Source organism: Hermetia illucens, chromosome 6, assembly GCF_905115235.1.
Source record: "Hermetia illucens chromosome 6, iHerIll2.2.curated.20191125, whole genome shotgun sequence".
Taxonomy (NCBI): Eukaryota; Metazoa; Arthropoda; class Insecta; order Diptera; family Stratiomyidae; genus Hermetia; species Hermetia illucens.
This window is the reverse complement of record NC_051854.1, coordinates 90,874,996-90,894,116: the sequence shown is the minus strand read 5'-3', so window position 1 is coordinate 90,894,116 and position 19,121 is coordinate 90,874,996. Positions and strand designations below refer to the sequence as shown.

The 19,121-nt window shown below is 45.7% G+C and overlaps 2 protein-coding genes across 2 annotated transcripts in view; one reads left to right on the top strand and one right to left on the bottom strand.

Annotated features, from left to right (window-relative positions):
• The window catches only part of LOC119658931 (furin-like protease 1), a 712,092-nt gene extending 702,138 nt beyond the window's left edge, over positions 1–9,954 (bottom strand). The window contains exon 1 of the mRNA XM_038066764.1: positions 8,701–9,954. The gene's annotated coding sequence lies outside the window, so the exon portion shown is untranslated. The remainder of the gene's footprint in view (positions 1–8,700) is intronic.
• Positions 9,955–10,403: 449 nt separating this feature from the next.
• LOC119660328 (vacuolar protein sorting-associated protein 33B) lies at positions 10,404–18,722 on the top strand. The gene is made up of 3 exons (XM_038068806.1): positions 10,404–10,582; positions 16,672–16,798; positions 16,880–18,722. The coding sequence occupies exons 1-3, from the start codon at positions 10,552–10,554 to the stop codon at positions 18,612–18,614; spliced, it is 1,893 nt and encodes a 630-aa protein (XP_037924734.1). The 5' UTR covers positions 10,404–10,551; the 3' UTR covers positions 18,615–18,722.
• Positions 18,723–19,121: the final 399 nt, after the last annotated feature.

The following is a 19,121-nucleotide window of genomic DNA, read 5'->3' as shown; positions in this document are numbered from 1 at the left end:
GCTCCATCGCGCCCACAACGGGACCATATCCGCAGCGTCCTCAGCAAGTCACGCCCAGAGTTGAGCTAATAATGTTACAGCTTGCCGGTACGTGGATGGTGCATTCAGTTAAAGTGGCAGCCGGTTGCATTGCAGGCCGTTTCGGCGCAACTAACAGGACGAACCGAACGGATGGCGGGTTTTCAGGCTTCGCCCGTTCTTAGACGGCGCTACAGCCCAAATCAACCCATGGCCTCCAATTATCTCGATCCAAAGCCCGCGTCCTTCAGTTGGAAAATGTAAGAATTGATCTGCAATCTGTGTCCACCTCCCAACATTTCCTTAGCTTCCCTTTTGGTCGGTTACCATCGGTTCTGCCCTTCAGCACTCGTTTCAGAATTCTTCCCTCGTGTATTGGTTTGAAGTGGCCACCCCATTGCAGTTTCTTGATTTTGACTAGCGTCGATACTGGTGGGTCATTCATACAATTCATGATTGTATTTGACTCGCCAGTCATCTCCTTCCTTTACGGCTCCGATAATCTTTCTGAGGGCTTTTCTCTCGAAGATATTGATCAGTTTTTCGACATTCGCGTTAAGGTCGACATCTCGCATCCATACAGCAGCACTGGATGAATTAATATCTTGTAGATGCGTAGTTTATTGCGTCGGTGTACTTCCGATCTCATTATGAGGAGGACCGTATAAAACACTTTATGAGCAGTAGTAATTCGCCTTTGGATTTCGTGTTTTTCGTTTCCGTCCTTCGAGAGTAGGGCTTCTAGGTAGACGAATTGGTCGACCTGTTCAAAATTATACTCGTCCATTGCAAGTTTCGGCATACTAGCAGCCGTCTTTCGAGTTTGGGTCATGTATTTCGTTTTGAATTCATTGACTCTGGGCTCACAATTCCCTCGCTGCTGACTCGAATTGCTTAAACCCTTCGTTCGCACGAAACACCGATCGGCAAAGAATACCCACGTCGTCTGCATACGCCACTAGTTGCGCGGATATTACCAGTAATATATCTCTGGTATCAACAGAGACCACCTCCTGACGACGTATTCAAGTACCGAGTAAAAGAGGGTGGTGGCTAGACCTTGCTTAAGTCCTGGCACTATAGAACAGCCGCTCCACTTTTCGACGTCATTCCTGTCGCCCACGAAGCTCCACTTCCCGCCGCTGCCATATTTCCTGGCGCTTCATTCACCCATTCCAGTGGCCCCAAGCTAATGGTGGCGTTCCCACCTAAACAGCTCTTTATTCCCAGGATAGCTTTCGCAACTTTTACGGACGATGTTCTGGAGCATATAAAGAGCAAAGTTGGCTTACTTTCTCCTCTGTCCTGCATCAAACTGACAAAAGACAAGAAAACCGACTGGGTGATTGTATCTTTCAAGGTGACTTATCTACAAGAAGTTGACGACCTCGGCAACCTTTCTTTCTGGCCTGAAGGTGTATTCATCAAGCCACACAAGCTTCCCAATTCGCGGGTAAATTTCAGGGCAACCCGCTTGCCTCACCGAGCTTTATAACTGAATCCATGTTCACTGTCCGCTCGTCAGAACGTAAGGTATTTAAGAACCCAACTGGGGGCCTTCAGTTTATCCGCGCTGGCTCATCAACACCATGCCATCAGTATCTCCGAAACCTGGCTGGACGGTGCCATATCAAACTCCGAGCTCCCCGAAGGGTACTCCAATTTCCCTTGTGACAGGGTTCGGAATGCATCTCGTAAGTCCACCGGCGATGGGGTCCTAATTGCAATAAAAGATACACTCCCCGCCGAACTCGTCTTCTCGTCCTCTGGCTTTCCTTTTGACTGTGTTGTTCTTCGTGTCTCCCCGCCCAACTTCCTCCCTTTCATTGTATCTTGTGTATATGTCCCTTGTGCTTGCCCTTCTCACCTGTAGGAAGAATTGTTTAACAATTTGTCTGAACTCCTTACTGTCAGATTCCCTTCCCTCCCTTTCTTCCTTTGCGGAGATTTTAATCTCCCTAGGCTCCACTGGCCTACTCCTCCTAGCTTCACAATTCCTTCCAACAACCTCTCCCATTCTTCCCTTCTACTTTCTTCCTTTATGAACACATACTCTGCCCTGAATTTCAAAACCACCAAAAACTCCGGGCTTCTAAGAATGACGCCGACCTTACTCACTTTAAGGCTATAAGCTCTACTGTGAAGTCAATGGTTAGAAAAGCGCGTAAAAGGTACTTATTGAGCGTCAAAGTCGCCCTTGCCCGCGGTAACTTAAAACCCTTTTCATTTCACGCTCACAATCCTCGTAATTCCTCTCAATCTCTCCCTTCTTCTATCAATTTTGCAGACTCCACTGCCAACTCACCACAACAATCCTGCACCCTTCCTCTTCAGTGTTTTCTCCCTCGATTCCTCCACCCTCCACACGTCTCATAACTGCAGACTGATCCGAATCTCTGGCCATTCCTCTCCTTACGCCTTCCTAGGTTGAGTTCCTCATTGGTAATCTTGACCCCAATATCGGACCTGGCCCCGATGCACTTCCTAACCTCTTCCTTCTTAATTGTATAAAACACATTTCGCTCCCCCTGATTATAATCTACAACAAAAGTCTAGAAGAATACTACCTTCCCCATCTCTGGAAAGAGGCCCTTATTACCCTATCCTGAAGAGTGGAGCCCCTTCTTTTGCTATGATCTACCGCCCCATTTCCCTTCTCTCCTCTTGCTCCAAAATCCAGGAAAGATACGTCAACGACTGGTTAACCGTGCACTTCGGTCACCTCATTGTCAAAGAGCAGCATGGTTTCGCGAAACATAGATCTACGGCTTCAAACTTTCTGGTCTTTACCAACTTTGTTGCTAAATGCTTTAATTCACGACAAGAGGTGCATGCTATTTATACCGATTTCTCCAAAGCCTTTGATACCGTTGACCATAATATTCTCCTCTCTAAACTCTCATTACTAGACTTCCCCCTCCAGTTATCTCCTGGCTTTCCTCCTATCTCTCATACTGCTCCTGCAAAGTTTCTTTTCTTGGTTACTTATCTCGTTCCTTCTCTCCTTCCTCTGGTGTTCCCCAAGGCTCTATACTTGGCCCGCTACTCTTCCTGTTTTTTATCAATAGCCTCGCTTCCATCCTCACCTGGCCGTATTTGCTTTACGCAGTCGACCTTAAATTATTTGCCTCTGTTTCGTCTCCGCTGGACTGTGCTCTCATACAGTCCAACCTTGATAATTTAGTCCGTTGGTGTTCGGCCAACAAGCTAAAACTGAAGGTCAACAAATGCCACTGGATGTGCTATTCGCGTAAACACTCCCGAACATTTTTTTCCTATTTTCTCAGTAGACAACCCCTTTGACTACTGACCTCCTTCAAAGGCCTGGGTGTAATATTCGACGACAAACTTCGCTTCAATTCCCATTTCGTTGGCATCATCAGTGTGGTCCCCCTTCCGCATTTGTGATCTCCGCGCTCTTGAAGTTGTACAACAACAATTCACCCGGACCCTCTTTTACAAAAAGAACCTTCCACGGATTGATTATCCGCCACGACTCCGCTCCCTCAATCTCCCTTCCCTGCAGCAACGCCATATCTTCCTTGATATGTGTACTCTTTTTAAACTCTGCAATTGTCTGATGGACTGCTCCGCCAACTCGGATATTACTTTCCGTATCGCCTCGTCTCATAGCACACGTAATGCGAACATTTTTTATGTACCCTTCGCGGAGCTCGAGATTTACTTCCACTCTCCGATCCCGAGGCTACGCCGGTCCTACAATGCCCTACAGCTTGGGTCCCTTGACTCTATTTCCTTCTCTAGTTTTAAGCGTAACATAAGCCATTCACTTGCTCCTCCCTCTGAGGATAATATGTAATAAGGGATTTGTTGTCTGTTAAGGTGGCAAAAGGTGACATCGTCTTTATGCCGCCTGTTTATGTTTGACAAAAATAGGAGGATTCCCCGACCAGCGCAATAGCAAATTCTCTTTTACCACGGCGTACATTACGCTGAACTTATCGATATCGCAGTTCGAGCGCGCCACGCCCGTCATCACTCCCAGCGGTCAGTAGAACCTTCAACTCCTTACGTCCGCTTCCACGACTCCGCAGTCAGCCAGATCTTATGGCGCCCCTTCGGGACGTGGCCGACGACCTGTGTAGCACCCCAGAAAAGAACATTTTTGATGGTGGCCATGCTCATCGATATTCTCAGGTGAGTTACTCAGTAGATCTGCCGCTCGATCAGCAAGATAACTCTCCAATCCAAGCGACAACTGGGTCGTACAAACGGTCGATGTTGAACTTTGGTGTCCCAACTCCCCAACCCTGCGAGAAGTGACGGACGCAACACGCAAGCGAACGTAAGGGACCATCAGATGGTGATCCCTTTCGAGGCCGATGCTCTTGGTACGGACATCCAGAAGACAACTCCTAAATCTATGGCTGATGGCGAAGTGGTCGATCTGATTGTTCGTAAGGCGTCGGTCATTTGAAACCCAACTGACTTTTTGGCAGGGTTTGTGCTCGAACAATTTTCCACCAATGACGAGGCGGTGGAAGTTGCAGAAGCCGGCTCCTCGGTCAAGAAAACGCGCCTTGCGGTAGCCGTCAAAAGCAACCCGACACCGGATTCGCGCCCGCTACCACTTGGCTCTCCAGAGTACAAAATGACATTGCCATTAGTATAGCAAGAGGAAGAGGAGTACTCTCCGGAGTCTGACCATCTTACTTCGCTTAGGACCAGAATGTCTAGTTTATATCGCTGGAATTTCCGCACAAGTTGGAGAAACCGAGCATTCTAAGGACCCTCGCTACGGTTTTCGATAGCTAAAGGTCATTGCCGTGAGATCAGTCCCTATCCGTTGTTGACGTTGCGGTAGCAACAAAGTTTCAAAATTTGCAGTTTGCTAGCTTCCAAATGTCTATCCCTTTTGGTCGTCTCTTACCAAAAGCAGGGACTCTCGTTTATGAACATTTTATACCAAATGTTTTAATGTTAAAAATTTTAAAGCGTTTTTTCCACAACTCACATTTTCGAAGCCGGTGGCCCTCATAACTACAAAATGGCTGCACCGATCCTTTTGAAATTTCGAACAATATTCACCACAATTCTACTTTTTTCGCAGATACTCGCGAATAATTGCTATCATTGCCTTATTTTTTAATATTTCTTCGAATGTCAGACCTGTCCGTCTGACTATGTCAAAAAAAAAATCACAAAATTGACGCATTTATAAACGTTACCCTCAACTTTACGAATGTTAACAAGCTCGTGTCCATGAACTCTATCGAATAGAAAAGGACGAATCATACAGAGTTGATCCTAGTCGGGAAGGTGAATTATTGATGACGTTCTTGTTACCTCCATTTTCATGATTTCCAATAAAGGGACTTGATCTGCTTGATCCGGCTGCGGAAGGGCAAAAATTTGAAGCAAAGACGGCAGATTCACTTGTTCGGAAGGGGCGGTGACCATAAGCTTACGCATCGCTGGGGTGACTAGCTGGGATTTCGAAAGTATCGAGCGGTCGATGAAAGATTGGTCATTTGACTTTTTTTCCTTAGTTGAGGATTCATTGGAAACCTTGTGAATTAGGAACTGGGACTTTTAGCTGCAAGTACATCTGAAACAGACTCGCAGACGCGAGTGGTTTTGATCCTTTAAGTCCCGGAATTCCGAACAAAACTCAACAAAAAGATTGCTTCCAAACCCAAACTCGAGTGATGCGTGGAAATATTTCAATCATGCATAGTGAAAGGAGTGTTTGTTGCACAGTAGAAGGGGCAAAGGTTGATCGTCCTATCCAAGATCCAAATAATATTCTTCGTTGCGTCTTCATATCCTTTCGGCCTTTTAGGCAACATGTGAAAAATGATGGAGAACTCCGCCATGCTATTAACATAGTATGCTAATCCCAAGCCCATGTAAAGGGGGAGGGTGCGAGGCAACGTATTCTGTACTATCCTCAGTAAAACAAAAATAAAATGCTGCGGTCAGGGAAAGAGATAAATAGAGTATAGTTCGAGTTATTCCACTATGCTAAATCCTACCTGATCTCTCTTGGTGACAGGTCCCGCGAGAGGCCGACCAAAAAAATGCATATAATGTCATTACAAACAAGATGATTGAATTGAGTTACAAGCCTCGGAGAAATGCTAGGGCCTCTACCTCAGTCAACCCGGCAAGACGGACTCCGGTCCTGCCGAGAAATGGACAAAGGGTTCTTGACGCATGGGCGGCGTCAGGACGTAAGCAAGTTAGTCCGAACAAAACAAATACGTGCCTGCACGCTAAATGTTGGTACCCTAACTGGAAGGATCGAGGAACTCGCAAGAGTCCTTCGGAAAAGGCACATTTATATCTGCCCTCTGCAAGAAACCCGATGGTCTGGTGCCAAAAGCTGCGACATTGAACGTGAACACGGTAAAAATGGTTACAAACTTCTATAGTTTGGTAACGCACACACTCAATATGGTGTTGGCATTGCCATCTCAGAGGGTTTCCGTGATGCCATTAAAGAAGTCGAACGATTTAATGATCGGCTGATGAAGCTCATCATTATATCAGCTGATCGCCCTATTCACTTCTTTACCGCGTACGCACCACAGACAGGACGACCTGATGCCGAGAAAGACGGCTTCTGGCAACTTCTCGATGAAAAGACTTGTCACGTGCCTGCCAACGACTATGTCATCATTGCTGGCGACCTTAATGGTCATGTAGGTGAAAAGGCAGACGATAACACTGCCATGGGGGAAACCGGTTCGGAGCGCGTAATGAAGGTGGCGAACCTATAATCGATTTTGCGGACCCCCATGACCTTGTACTTATGAATACATGGTTCATCAAACGATTGTCTCATCTTCCTACATTTTATAGTGGGAACAGTAAAACGCAAATTGACTATATTCTCATAAGACGCCGACATTTTACCACTGACTGATTGCAAAGCCAAGACCGTTGCACCTTAACATCGGCCATTTGTTGCCGTCCTGCGAATTAAGCCACCGATAAAACAGCGTGAGGAACCCACTGGCCCGCCGCGTATTAAATGGTGGCGATTTCGTGAGAACAAAGAAGAAATGATCTCACTCATATAATTACCGACCATTACAAATGTGGAAGAATCGTGGAACCAAATGAAAGACACGATCTACAAAGCGGCCTCTGAAACCATCGGGATCATTAAGCCGAGGAAGCGGTACATCAACTGATATACCTGGAATGATAATGTTGAAATGAAGATCCGTGAAAAGAAACGCCTCTACTACAAATTTCTCGACGATAAAACACTCGCCAGTTGGCAAGTTTATAAAAATGCCAACCGGAAAACAAAGAAAGCGGCGCTGTCACCCGAGTGGACCATTACAACAATTTTTACGGTAAACTGAAAACTCGGGATGGTGAGAGAGGTCTGTATCGACTTGCAAAAAGCCGTAACGAACACACACAGGATATCGAACACTTCTGTTGGGTTAATGACAAGAACGGTACTTTTGAGCGATTTAAATACCTCGGGTCAACACTATCACCCAATGGGGAACTGCGTTATGAAATTGCTTCACGCATTAACGCAACCTGGATGAAATTGCGTTCCACAACTAGTGTTCTTTGTGATAGAACGAACGTCTCAAATCTAAAATTTACAGGCAATGTCGTCCGTCCTGCCTATGGTTCTGAGTGTTGACTGACTATGAAAGACAATGAACGGCATCTTGCGGTAATGGAGACGTAGGTGTTGGGTTGGACTAGTGGCGTGACATGTTTTGATCACATCCAAAGTGAGGATATCTGCGATCGTTATGGGGTTACACCGATCGTGGAAAAATTGCGAAAGATGTGTCTTCGATGGTATGGTCACGCAATTCGTGCTTACGAGAATTCACTTGCCAAGATTGGTCTGAGCATCGAAGCCGGGCGGAACAACGGTGGCTTGATACGCTGGATGGGGATTTAAAAGCCTCGAGAATGCAACTAGATCAGGCATTCGATAGAGCCAAATGGCGAAACCGATCACGACGAGCCGACCCCGCTTGTGAACGGGAAAAACGCTGAATAAAAAGAAGAAGTGGAAGACGATGGTACAAAACAGGTAACTTCATCGGCAAGCGGTAGCCTGTCAAGGTGCTGTGAGCTTTCACGAGCTATGGTCGTTGCAACAGCAATGGTCGTACATTGAGGCCTCTAATGGAGGATGGAGTTTTTGGCCTTCGCCTGCCAGAGAAAAAAATATTGATTAGTTTCGTGGATTACCTAAAATAATTTTAGGCTGAGTTCTGCTTCTACGAGTTGTTTTTATTTTTGCTTTACGCGAAAAGCACAAGTTTCCCACTTCTTAAATGAAGTCGAATAGTTGCCTTCCCGCATTTTCTCCTAATTAAGGACCTTCAGTGATTGGAATTTCACCTTATTTCCATCTACCCTAAGGCATTCGGTTCATTAAGGGTGCCTAACGAAAAGGACGTGACTTAACAGAGAAAAGCCAATGATCCTCAGATCCTCGAACAAAAATAGCGAAGTATTCAAGGATTAATCGCTACCGGAATCGAAAGCAAACGAAGACAAAATTTCCCAGAAGATCCGACACAAAAAACAAGAAGATAAGACACGAAACAAGACATCAACCCTCGACTAAACTAAGCCAAGGGAAGGATCCTAACGAATTCCACAAATCATGTCTGGCACGTTCTCCTCATGAGTGGGTTCCCTACGAGACTACATCTGAATGCAGCTTACCTGCACTAGTGCTACTCGCAGACGATTGAGATGCTGCCTCGTTCCGGTGCGTGGTTAAACGATTGCAAGGCGGATCTGAAATCGGGAGCACTTCACATTCAGTGCAGAGACGCGTGCTCCCAACGCGTACGGCACTCGCGACACAAACAGGTAGCTAAGACCGCTCCGAATGCGGAAGGTCCTTTGATGCACACAACACTCGTCCACGCACTGCACTTCACAACTATTGCACTGGAATCGCGCCCGCTACAACCAACTTGCCATCAGACTTTATGCAAGACAACAAATCCCGCACGTGCGCACACACTTCTCCCGCGCCTCCTGTTTGTTTGGAGGCGCCGAATATTCTGTTTGGGTATCAGCACGAATAATTCCGTGGCGGACACCCACTCGGCAGTGTCGGCAGCTGGGCGACACTGGGCCGTGCAGCAACCCCGCGGGGGCAAGGATTCACCAGCGACCTGTGTGGCGAAGTGAATCAGGACGTTCTCCGGCAGACACTTGACCTCCTCACGGCGTACGACCTGCTCTTGCAGCACGGTGCAGCCTAGAAACCACTCGACTCCCTTGGCGATTTTCGTTTGACAGATGACGGTGAAAACCCGGTCAAGAGGCAGCCGTTGGGGGCCGTGGTGGAATGCGCGAATTCAGCCAGCGATTCTCTCGGGGAGGCGGGCGTGTGGGATCGATCTCACGCACGATTGTCAAGGTGGACAGGGTGACGGGAACTCATTCAAAGCACGAAGGGATGGGCTTGGATACATGCCAACGAAAACTATTTATTTCAAATGCACACACTTTCGCTGCCGCTCAGCACGCAAAACTCACGACCGGGACGCAAAACTATCCAAGGCTAGGCGCGGACCAGGGACTTCACGGTACACCCGGACTTACTGCTCAGCAGTGCAAATATTCACAGCCACTGACTCGTATTCCTCAAGCAGACACGGACCACCCAGCGCTGAGCTAACGGTGCTTCAGCGATGAATCTATTCTTGTGGAAATTTGCACTTCGATCCGGATACAGAAAACTCCACACTTCACTCGCAGAGAAACCTACAAATCTCGCCGCCTCGGGGACCGAAACTCTCACAACAATTGGGAATTGGCTCGCGTATCCCAAGTCTCGTTCACCAAACTCTTGAGATTTTCTAATCTATTTTTCCACAAGTCACGGACGCGGCATCCACTCAGCACAATCGACTACTCCTCGACGTCCAAAATAGCAACAACCACCCGAGATGACGTTCTCCAAGTGACTGATTCTGGATGTCGTTCGCCCGCGTACACATTCTCACAAAACTGGTTTTCGGGGAGGTGTGTGCGTGAGCATATGTCAAAAAAGATGGAGTGTGGGTGAAATCGCCGCAGGTGGCGTGTACAGACGCGAGTGTTTATAAATGAAATTAACGCGTGTTAGTGGAATGTTTACAAAAGAACTGACAGGCGCGGCGAAAAATCAACTGTCAAGGACTTTGACGGTTCTTTTGGTGGGTGTACACTTGGAGGGGGTTTGTAATTGCGCTAGAAAGGATTGCTCAATTATATACTCGAGAGATTTATTATCTTCAGATTTATTTGTGCTCTGTAAGATGGATCAATAAATCTCACTAATTCCCGGAGTAATGGCCCCCAAGGACGTTCACATTCGATGGTAATCTCGCGTACCTGATTTGACGTTTCAAACAGCTGTTCGGAAACATCACAGTAAACTTTGTTTCATAGTACGTCATTCTGCTTTGTTGATTTCTGCTATTTAGATGTTATCCGGTGTATTTATATTTGGCTTAGTGCAGATACCGCTGTAATTTCGTCCTTAATGGTGTTAAGACCCTCGATTGAGTAACGAGCATGGATTATACTCTCGATAAGAAGCTACAAGGTACGTAAGCCCAATTGGGATTCACTTTGATATGTGGATGAAGATGAAATTGATAAGGCACGGATTGTGAAAGTTCGCAGAATATCACGAAGAAAGTTCTGATGCGGGAACCTGGGCCTGAGAGTCGACGTCATCCGCAAGTACAGGTCAATGGCCCACTCACTGTTTACGATTTTCCATCTTCACCGACCACTTTCGTTCATTTCAATGCACTGTAGAGCGCCTCTTACAAATCCTTTCCGCATTATTCGGTGTCAAAACAGCTGGTGAAATTTCAAACAACTGCGACTTTTATAGAAATTTAGTTGTTATTCACTCTTGTTGATGAGGGTTCAGTGTTGCATCAACTTGGCACCAGCAACCAACAGGTTTGCCAGTCCACGCGCCCCGCGGGGATTATGACCGATGTGCGGGGAGATGCTCAAATCAACAAGTGAGATCTCAATAAAGCTGGTCCCTCCTATTGGAATACAAACACGAAGACCGGAAGGAAGAGGACGTATGCGCAAGCAGCAGCCTCAGTTCTGACCGTTGCCGTGGGAATTCCCTCCAAGGATGGCAAAATGTCCGAGGGACAATTTACCATCCTCCGGGGATGCCTGTGGAAAAAAATGCTGGAGCCTGGAACGAAACCACGATTTAACAATCAAGGTTTTCGCGATGGGCTCCCCCATTTGAAGTGTCTTAAAGTGGCTCTAGTAGGTAATTCCGGTATTGACTTCTGGTGGTCGGCCCAAGTTCACTATTGTGAACACTGAGCTGCGTAGAACAGAACATATCAGGTGTTGGTTACCGGGCCCTCGAAGGAAGGCAGAGGACGTCATCCGCATGCTAGGTGAACAGAACCCGGGCATGGACTTCCGACAGTGGAGGGTAAAGTTCATGAATCCCAAGAAGGACAAATCTGCAAACGTGGAGATTTTCAACTTAGTATTCGAACTGGACCAAAAGAGTCTGAATGTACTCTGGGGAAGTCACCATATGTTGCTTCCCTTTTTCCTAGATAGATTGAAACTCAATCGTATCAGGAAACTGTAGAGTATCATCTCCATTTTGAGAGCGAAGAACAATGATGGTTTTCGACTCACACAATATAAAGCAAATTGCAGCATCTTGGGTGCCCTCTCCCACAATAGAGCTGCGCACGAAGGATAGTACATATAGTGGCGGAACCTCCGTATGGGGGTTCCACTGGCGAAGGGCTACGGAGTGAATCCTACATGCAAGTAACTTCTCCTACACCATTTACGGTACAGGTGGAAGAAGGAGAACCAAGAGACGTAAATGGCAGTTGGAGTAATCGAATCTATGCAAATCATCATCATCGACGGCGCATCAACCGGTATCCGGTCTAGGTCTGTCTTAATAAAGAACTCCAGACTTCTCGGTTTTGCGCCGAGGGCCACCAATTCGATATCCCCAAAAGCTATCTGGCGTCCTGACCTACGCCATCGGTCCATCTCAGGCTTCGTCTTCTTTTTCTACCATAGATATTACCCTTATAGACTTTCCGGGCTGGATCATCCTGCCCTGTACTTTTCGAGTTCACAGACCTGTTGGTTCTCGCAGGCTTCCTCTTTCCGTCTTTAAAGTCGCTTCTCCGCTCGCCGGAGTCCGCGATAAGTCTACGCGCGGGCCCGCGTTCTTTGGGAATGCAACATTACTCGGTATGCAGCATTCTTTCGTTCCGTTGCTAGCTTACATTCATCGTCGGACCAGCCGTTCCGACTCTTGTCGCGGCAATTTGGTTGAAAGTGGTCCCGTCTAGAGAAACCCATGTTCGTTTGTGGACCGCTTTCCGCGCAAACTAGGTACTTCCAACAAGAATTTCGTGTGACACTGGTAATTGAATAATCCGCAGTCCGTTATCATTTGTATTTTGAAGTAAGCTATGGAAGCCAACGTAGTTAGTCTGAATACGGGTTCCGTCCCTACTTGGCTGTTAAAATCCCCAAGTATGATTTTGATGTCATATCTGGGACAGGCTTCCAGGGTTCGTTCTACTGCCTCACAGAAAGTATCCTTCTCCGACTCTGTAGTCTCCTCTGTAAGGGCGTGAACGTTAATGAGGCATATATTTCTAAATTTGGATGGTTTTAGTTGGGGACCGGGTTTGATGGGAGGGATTGGGTCGGGCTTTGTGGGGAAGGACGGTTGTGTCTGGCGGGCCCGGGCTTGAACAAACATTGACCTGTTGCGCTAACTCGCCGGATGTTTGTTGGCTTTTCAGGCATTGACGTGGGCCATGAGGGAAGTTGTATTTCCCGCAACGGTAAGGTAAATGCAGTTAGATGCAGCGTGTTTTATGCGCTGGCGGTTCCGGCACTGCGTAATTTCATGTGGTTGAACTGCCTCAAATTTTACAATGTAGGGCAACATCAGGACAGTTGTTGAAATTTGGGGCTAAACGTAACGAGGAATAGGTGAAGGGGTTTAGAGTTCCGAAATGATCCATGGGTTTGAGGTAGGATGAGGTGTAAGTGAAAGAGAGGTGATTACCTTCTTTGAGAATGGTTTTGACGGATTCATAGTCCGCCTGAGATGTAGCGAGGACGTGAGTGGAGTGGATGGAGGTTTTCTTGAGGGTGATGTTGGTAGCAATTGAGGAAAGGATTTTGTTTGTAATGGATTTTGTCGTGTGGACTGCCCGGAAAATTAAGGGAGGAAATTTTTTCTGGCTCACCTGTTTTTGATTTGTTCTGGATGATTGCTTCAGCATTATTGGCGGCGCCTATCTTCGGATTATGGAAGCCTGGCTGTTGGGTCTCTTGTGCAGGATGGAAGCTGAATTTCGCCGCAGTTGTAGTTGGTAGGATTAGGCCCGTAGCTGATGTTGCACTTACTATGCCTTGGTGGATTCCGGGCTCGGATATATGCATGAGCTGGCGGAGTCGCTCTTCGCGGTTCTCTTGATGAGATATCTTCAGAGAATCTTCAATTCTATTATTATTCCATTCTTCCTTAGTAATAAGTTAGTTTAAGCCATACGAGGTAAGACAATCAAGTAATGAGACTGATTTTATTGCCGCGCTTGTGGTAAATCTGCAACCTTCAAATTCCCTTCGCCGGCATCCTTCCCCTCTCCATTGATGTATTCACCATCGCTCTAGGTTGTTTAGTTCGCCTGCTGTGTCGTGTCGAGGAGACATGTGTTGGTGGTCCTCGTCACGAAAATGAAGAAACGAAATCTAGAGCAACGCGTCACAATAAAATTTTGAACCAGATTGGGCAAAAAAAACTTGGGAAACGTACGCTAAAATTGTAAAAGTGTATGGTGATAGTGCTCTTAGTCGTCCCCAGGTGTTTCGATGGCATAAAGAGTGTAAGGAGGGGCGTGAAAGCGTGGAAGACCAGGCGTGGAGTGGGAGACCAACCGATGTGCGGCCTGACGCGAATGCGCAGCGAAGATCGGCGTTTAGCAGTTCGAATGTTGGCCTCGGAACTGGGTATGAACCGTGAAGCAGTCAGACAAATTTTAAAAGGCGATTTCGGGATGAAAAAGTTGTGCGAGAGAAGCTTTCTGAGGAGCAAAAGCAGCATCGAATGACCGTCGCAGAAAACTGTTTGGAACAAGTGGAAAACCATCTCACGCTACTTGATCGATTTATAACAGGCGATGAGAGCTGGTTTTTCCAATACGATCCAGAAACCAAAGGCCAAAGCTCACAATGGTTGTCTCCGCACGCTCCCCGCCCGAAAAAAAATCGCATGAGCAAGTCGACGGTGAAAACGACGATTATTACCTTTTTTGATAGCGGTGGAATCGTCCACAAAGATGTTGTTCCACCGAGCCAAACCCTAAATCAAGTCTACTATCGCCAAGTACTTGAAAGATTACGAAAACGATTCAACAGGGTGCGCCCAGACATCGCTCGTAACTGGATCCTTCATCACGACAACGTGCCGTGTCACACCGCCCTCAGCGTGTCCTAATATTTAGCCTCTAAAGGGATCGCTGCGTTGCAACAGCCACTCTTATTCGCTTGATATGTCACCCTGTCATTTTTTTTTGTTCCCTAGAACAAAATCGTTGATCACCGATTTTGTTTACCCATTTTAAGTCAATTACCGACATCCAAGCAGCCGTGACGAGGGTACTCGCGGACATCCCAGTCGAAACGTTCCAGAAATGTTACGAAGAGTGGAAAACGCACTGGAATCGCTGTATAGCTGCCCAAGGGGACCACTTGGAAGGGGATGGCAGAGTTGTAGAATAATTTTTAAATATACGGTTTTTATCTCGTATCTTAGATTAAGCTAAGCTGTTAAGGTAGTACATAAGTTAGGTTAATTTAGCTTTGTAGTAATATAGGCTAAATAAAAATGTTGTGAAATCGGAATTGTAGGGGCATGTTCCTTGCGTCGAGAAGAGCAGCGAGTCGGTCGTATCGACTCGTTAGCTTTTTTAGGGCCGCTACTGCCTACCTACCTACTACCATGTACTTGTCTCCGCAGGGTGGCGACTTCGTCTTTAAAGGTTTCGCGACCCATGTCGGATTTCCTATCCTGGGGGGCGGTTTCTGGACTGATTTGAAGTTACTCTAAGTGCTCTATATCGTCCTTTAGCATCGCTGGGTAGGTGTCATCCATGCCAGGTGCTTTGAAGTGTTCAAATGATAGTATAGTAGCTCTCGCCTTTTCATTGGTAACAGCCTCGTAGTATCCCAATTTGCCTTGCAAAGTTTGCAGAAACCGCCAATTCTCTTCCTCTCACTTCTGAAACCTGTTCTTCCTGGTTTGTGTACTTCCAAGAGAGTCCAACCTGGCCGATTCACCCTTATTAAGAACTCTGCACAACATGAAAGTCTCCTTTTCATCTTCCAGTTATTCATAGTATGCTCTAAAAGAATCTCGCGCTGTTAATTCGGGAAGTTTAACTAATCTTCTTCCTTATTGCTTTTGCAAACATGATTTAGAAGTCGTTTCGTGGGCTTCTTGAGTTCTGCAGTTCTCGGTTCGACTACGGCACAGTTCGTATCGACTTTGTTAAGTAGGACAAGCCTCTTCAAAACACTCTAACAGTGTGCCACTCAGAGTTTCCAATTAATCTTCTATCGTCCAAGGAGTCCTTAGTCTCCAAGGGAACTCCATTTTGTCACCAAGAAGTTCATTGAACTTTGTCCAATCCCTTTTCCGTAATAATAATAATAATCGTTGGCGTTAGAGCACTTCATTCAAGACCGTTACGGTACACTACAGTACACTGTAGGAGGCAATGTGGTCAGCATTACGCTCGCCCGAGATTATTCCCCTGATTTGACTCAGGTACTCATTCACAGCTGAGTCGACTGGTATCCAACGTCAAATCACGATACAAATCCCACTGCTGCCAGCGAGATTTAAACCGCGACCTTCCGTACGACAGCCTCGTACTCTAATCACTCAGCTATCCGGAAATTTTTTCCGTAATAGTCAGAATAAATTCTAAGTAACGGTGATCCGGGAGTGAGAAATCATCTAGCACTCGCCAGTCTCTAATCAACTCTGTAGTGCAGATTGTTGGGTCAATTACTTCACTTCTTCTTGGCCCCACGAACGTAGGGGCGCACCAGACTTTCGCGGTCATCAGTCCAGTTGAAGTGATGAAATCAAACAGTTTCTCTTCTCTAGGATTGCAATTGCTACTGCCCCAACAAATATTCTGGGCGTTCGCATCACAACCTATAAGAGTTCAAGGCCACTGCAGAATACACTACCATATCCCTTAGTTCTTGCGTCGGCGGAGAGCACGAAGTGGTAGAAAGTGGCGAGTTTCTGTTTTAAGAATTTCTGCTAGTTTAACCGCCCTCGATAACAGTTAATGCGGAGAGGGGATTCTTAACACAAAGTTCACAATGGTGAGCCTGCTATTTTGGTAAGTTGATGGGCGCAACGAAAATACACTAATAATGCCAACTCTTAGACGCATCTAGAATTTTAGCTGCGCTCCCCACTGGTAGCTCACACTCCTTGGAAGCCAAGAAATTTGTTGTAACTTTCTTTCCTTATTTCGAATCTTTTTCTTGTAAACCACTGCTAACAGTATTTCACTTTCAATTTTAATTAAATTCGTACTTAAATCTTGTCTTTTTTTCAACTTATCCTTTCAGGTTTTAAACAAATTGCTCAGGAAAAGCTTCAGGCCACCTTATGTTCAATTCCCAGTCAAAAAGATCTCATTATAGAGCCAGCTCTGATTAAACCTTTGGAGAGGGTTTGCGTAGCGTCATGGATTAAGTACGTATCCTTCATACAAGGCAGATATGCATGTAAATGAGCTTTTTTACTTATATCTATATTAATCCGGATATTTTCTAGATCGAAAGGCGTGAAAAAAATCTACAAGCTCGATGCAAAACAGTCGGTCCCGAAGACTGAAAACAGTCAAGTCTTCCTAATCGGAGCAAACGCGAAAACGTTTAGAATTGTTTTGGAACAAATCCACGGTCATGAAAGTGGAAAAATTACCTCCACAACGCTTGGTCTTAGGAATTATCACATCATAATTGTCCCATTTGTACCCCAAAGCTTCCACACAATGCTTGAGGAAGAAGGACTATACGGATTGGTTACTCTCCATCGCTTCTCATGGGATTTCATTTACTTAGATGAAGGTGTTATGAGTCTCGAAATCCCACAAGTTTTCCCTGATGTATTCATCTGTAAGGATACATCGTCACTGACTGCAATAGCGCATAGTTTTCGGCTCTTTGATTTAGTTATTGGGAAACCCGATCTAATCTTAAGTTACGGTGAGAACTCGGAGAAAATTCTGAATATGGTCGAACGTTTAGAGAAATCAAACGCCGAATCGAAGCCTTCAGATTTTAGTGCAATGATTATCATTGACCGTGATAAAGACTATCCCTCGTGCCTTCTTACGCCTGCTATATATTCTGGACTCTTATTGGAGGTTTTCAAATACAAATCCGGTGAACTTGATATTCAAGAAGATTCAAATCGGATAGCGAATGGGAAAATACAAGTTTTGAGAGTACCTCCAGCCACACCTGTAAAATCAGTTCCACCCACTGTGCTACGAATGAACAGTTCCTACGATGAAATTTATGCCGAGAATCGGTACAAACATTTCGCAGAAGCTAGCAATCTCGTTCGATCGCAAGCTAAAGCCTTGGGAGTGGAAGTGCAAAATATTAATAAAATGAAACTGAATGAAATGCAGGATTACGTGTCAAAAAAGCTACCGAAAATCACAGAAATGAAGAACAAAATCACCAAACATTTGAATGTTTGTGAACAAGTTATAAACGAATTAGCTGGAAATTTCCAAAAACAACAATCGCTGGAGGACGATATTTTGAACAACACAAACAGAAAGCGAGTCCTGACGCAAATAGATGAGATCTTAACTATCGATGGACATAAGTTCAACGTGATTCGAATGATGTGCCTGGTTCACATCGCGATGTCTTTATCGTCGGACGAGTTGTCTGTGTTCATGCGAAACTACTGCAACGCTTTTGGTCACAAGTATCTGTACATTTTCCATCGACTCGCCAAAGCGAACCTCTTGCCCGACTTAGATGCAATCAACAAATCAAAACTGAGAGCCAACCTGCAGATTCCCATGTTTCAGCAAACAGAATTTCAAATAAACGCTAATCGACTGAAACTTCTGGCAGCGACCCCTGATAAATCAACGCCCAACAATGAAGCGCCAAAAGCTTGTGCCAGTTACGTTTTCAATGGCCTTTACATACCTTTAGCGGCTCAGATAATATCATTTCTCTTAAGAGCCCAAAATTTTGATGACTTTTGCTTGAAGATGGGTGCGTTAGAAGGAGTGCAAATGAGATTGAAAGACTTAGCTGGACCGAAGGAATTGAAGCAAATACAACAAGCCCTCAAAAGGAAGGAAATCACTGATAAGCTCCCACTGCGACATCGAACCATTTTTGTGTTTGTCGTGGGTGGTATTTCGTATGCTGAAATTTCCGCGTGCAATCTAGTTAGTAAGATAACCGGGTCGAAAATCGTTGTGGCGTCGAATTGTATATGGTCTGGATCCGATTTGATTGCGTCCGCGTTTTGATATTGTCGTTTATCACTAGCGAAATATGTTAACAATGATGTTATGCTTGTTTTTGTGTAGTTAAGCCAAATACGCTATTAAAGTTGAATTTTTCTAAGAAAATATAAATACGCTCTTTTATCTGAAATTCTATTATCTTTCCGCAACTATGATGGAACGAATTTCCTAACCCTTTTGAATTTCACTTTGCCACTACTTCCACACAAGCTTTCAGGTAACAATGCATTTGAATCCATCTTCCTGGCTCATAGGTTAGCTAAAGTGTTGTTGAGGGAATATAAGCTACCCATTCCTGAAGGGTATTGACCAAGATTTGGCACTTAACGTTGTTGGTAAGTACCCTGCTGTATCTGTTCCGATCCTCCCAGACGTTAGTAACATTGAAAACTATGGATCATTCGAAACAGCCAACCTAGACCGATGACTACTATGGCCCTCTCCCTCGTCCCCTAGTGGGCGCGAAAACGACTGTCCTTGTTAGAGCCGAAGAGGAGAAGCTTGTCAGGA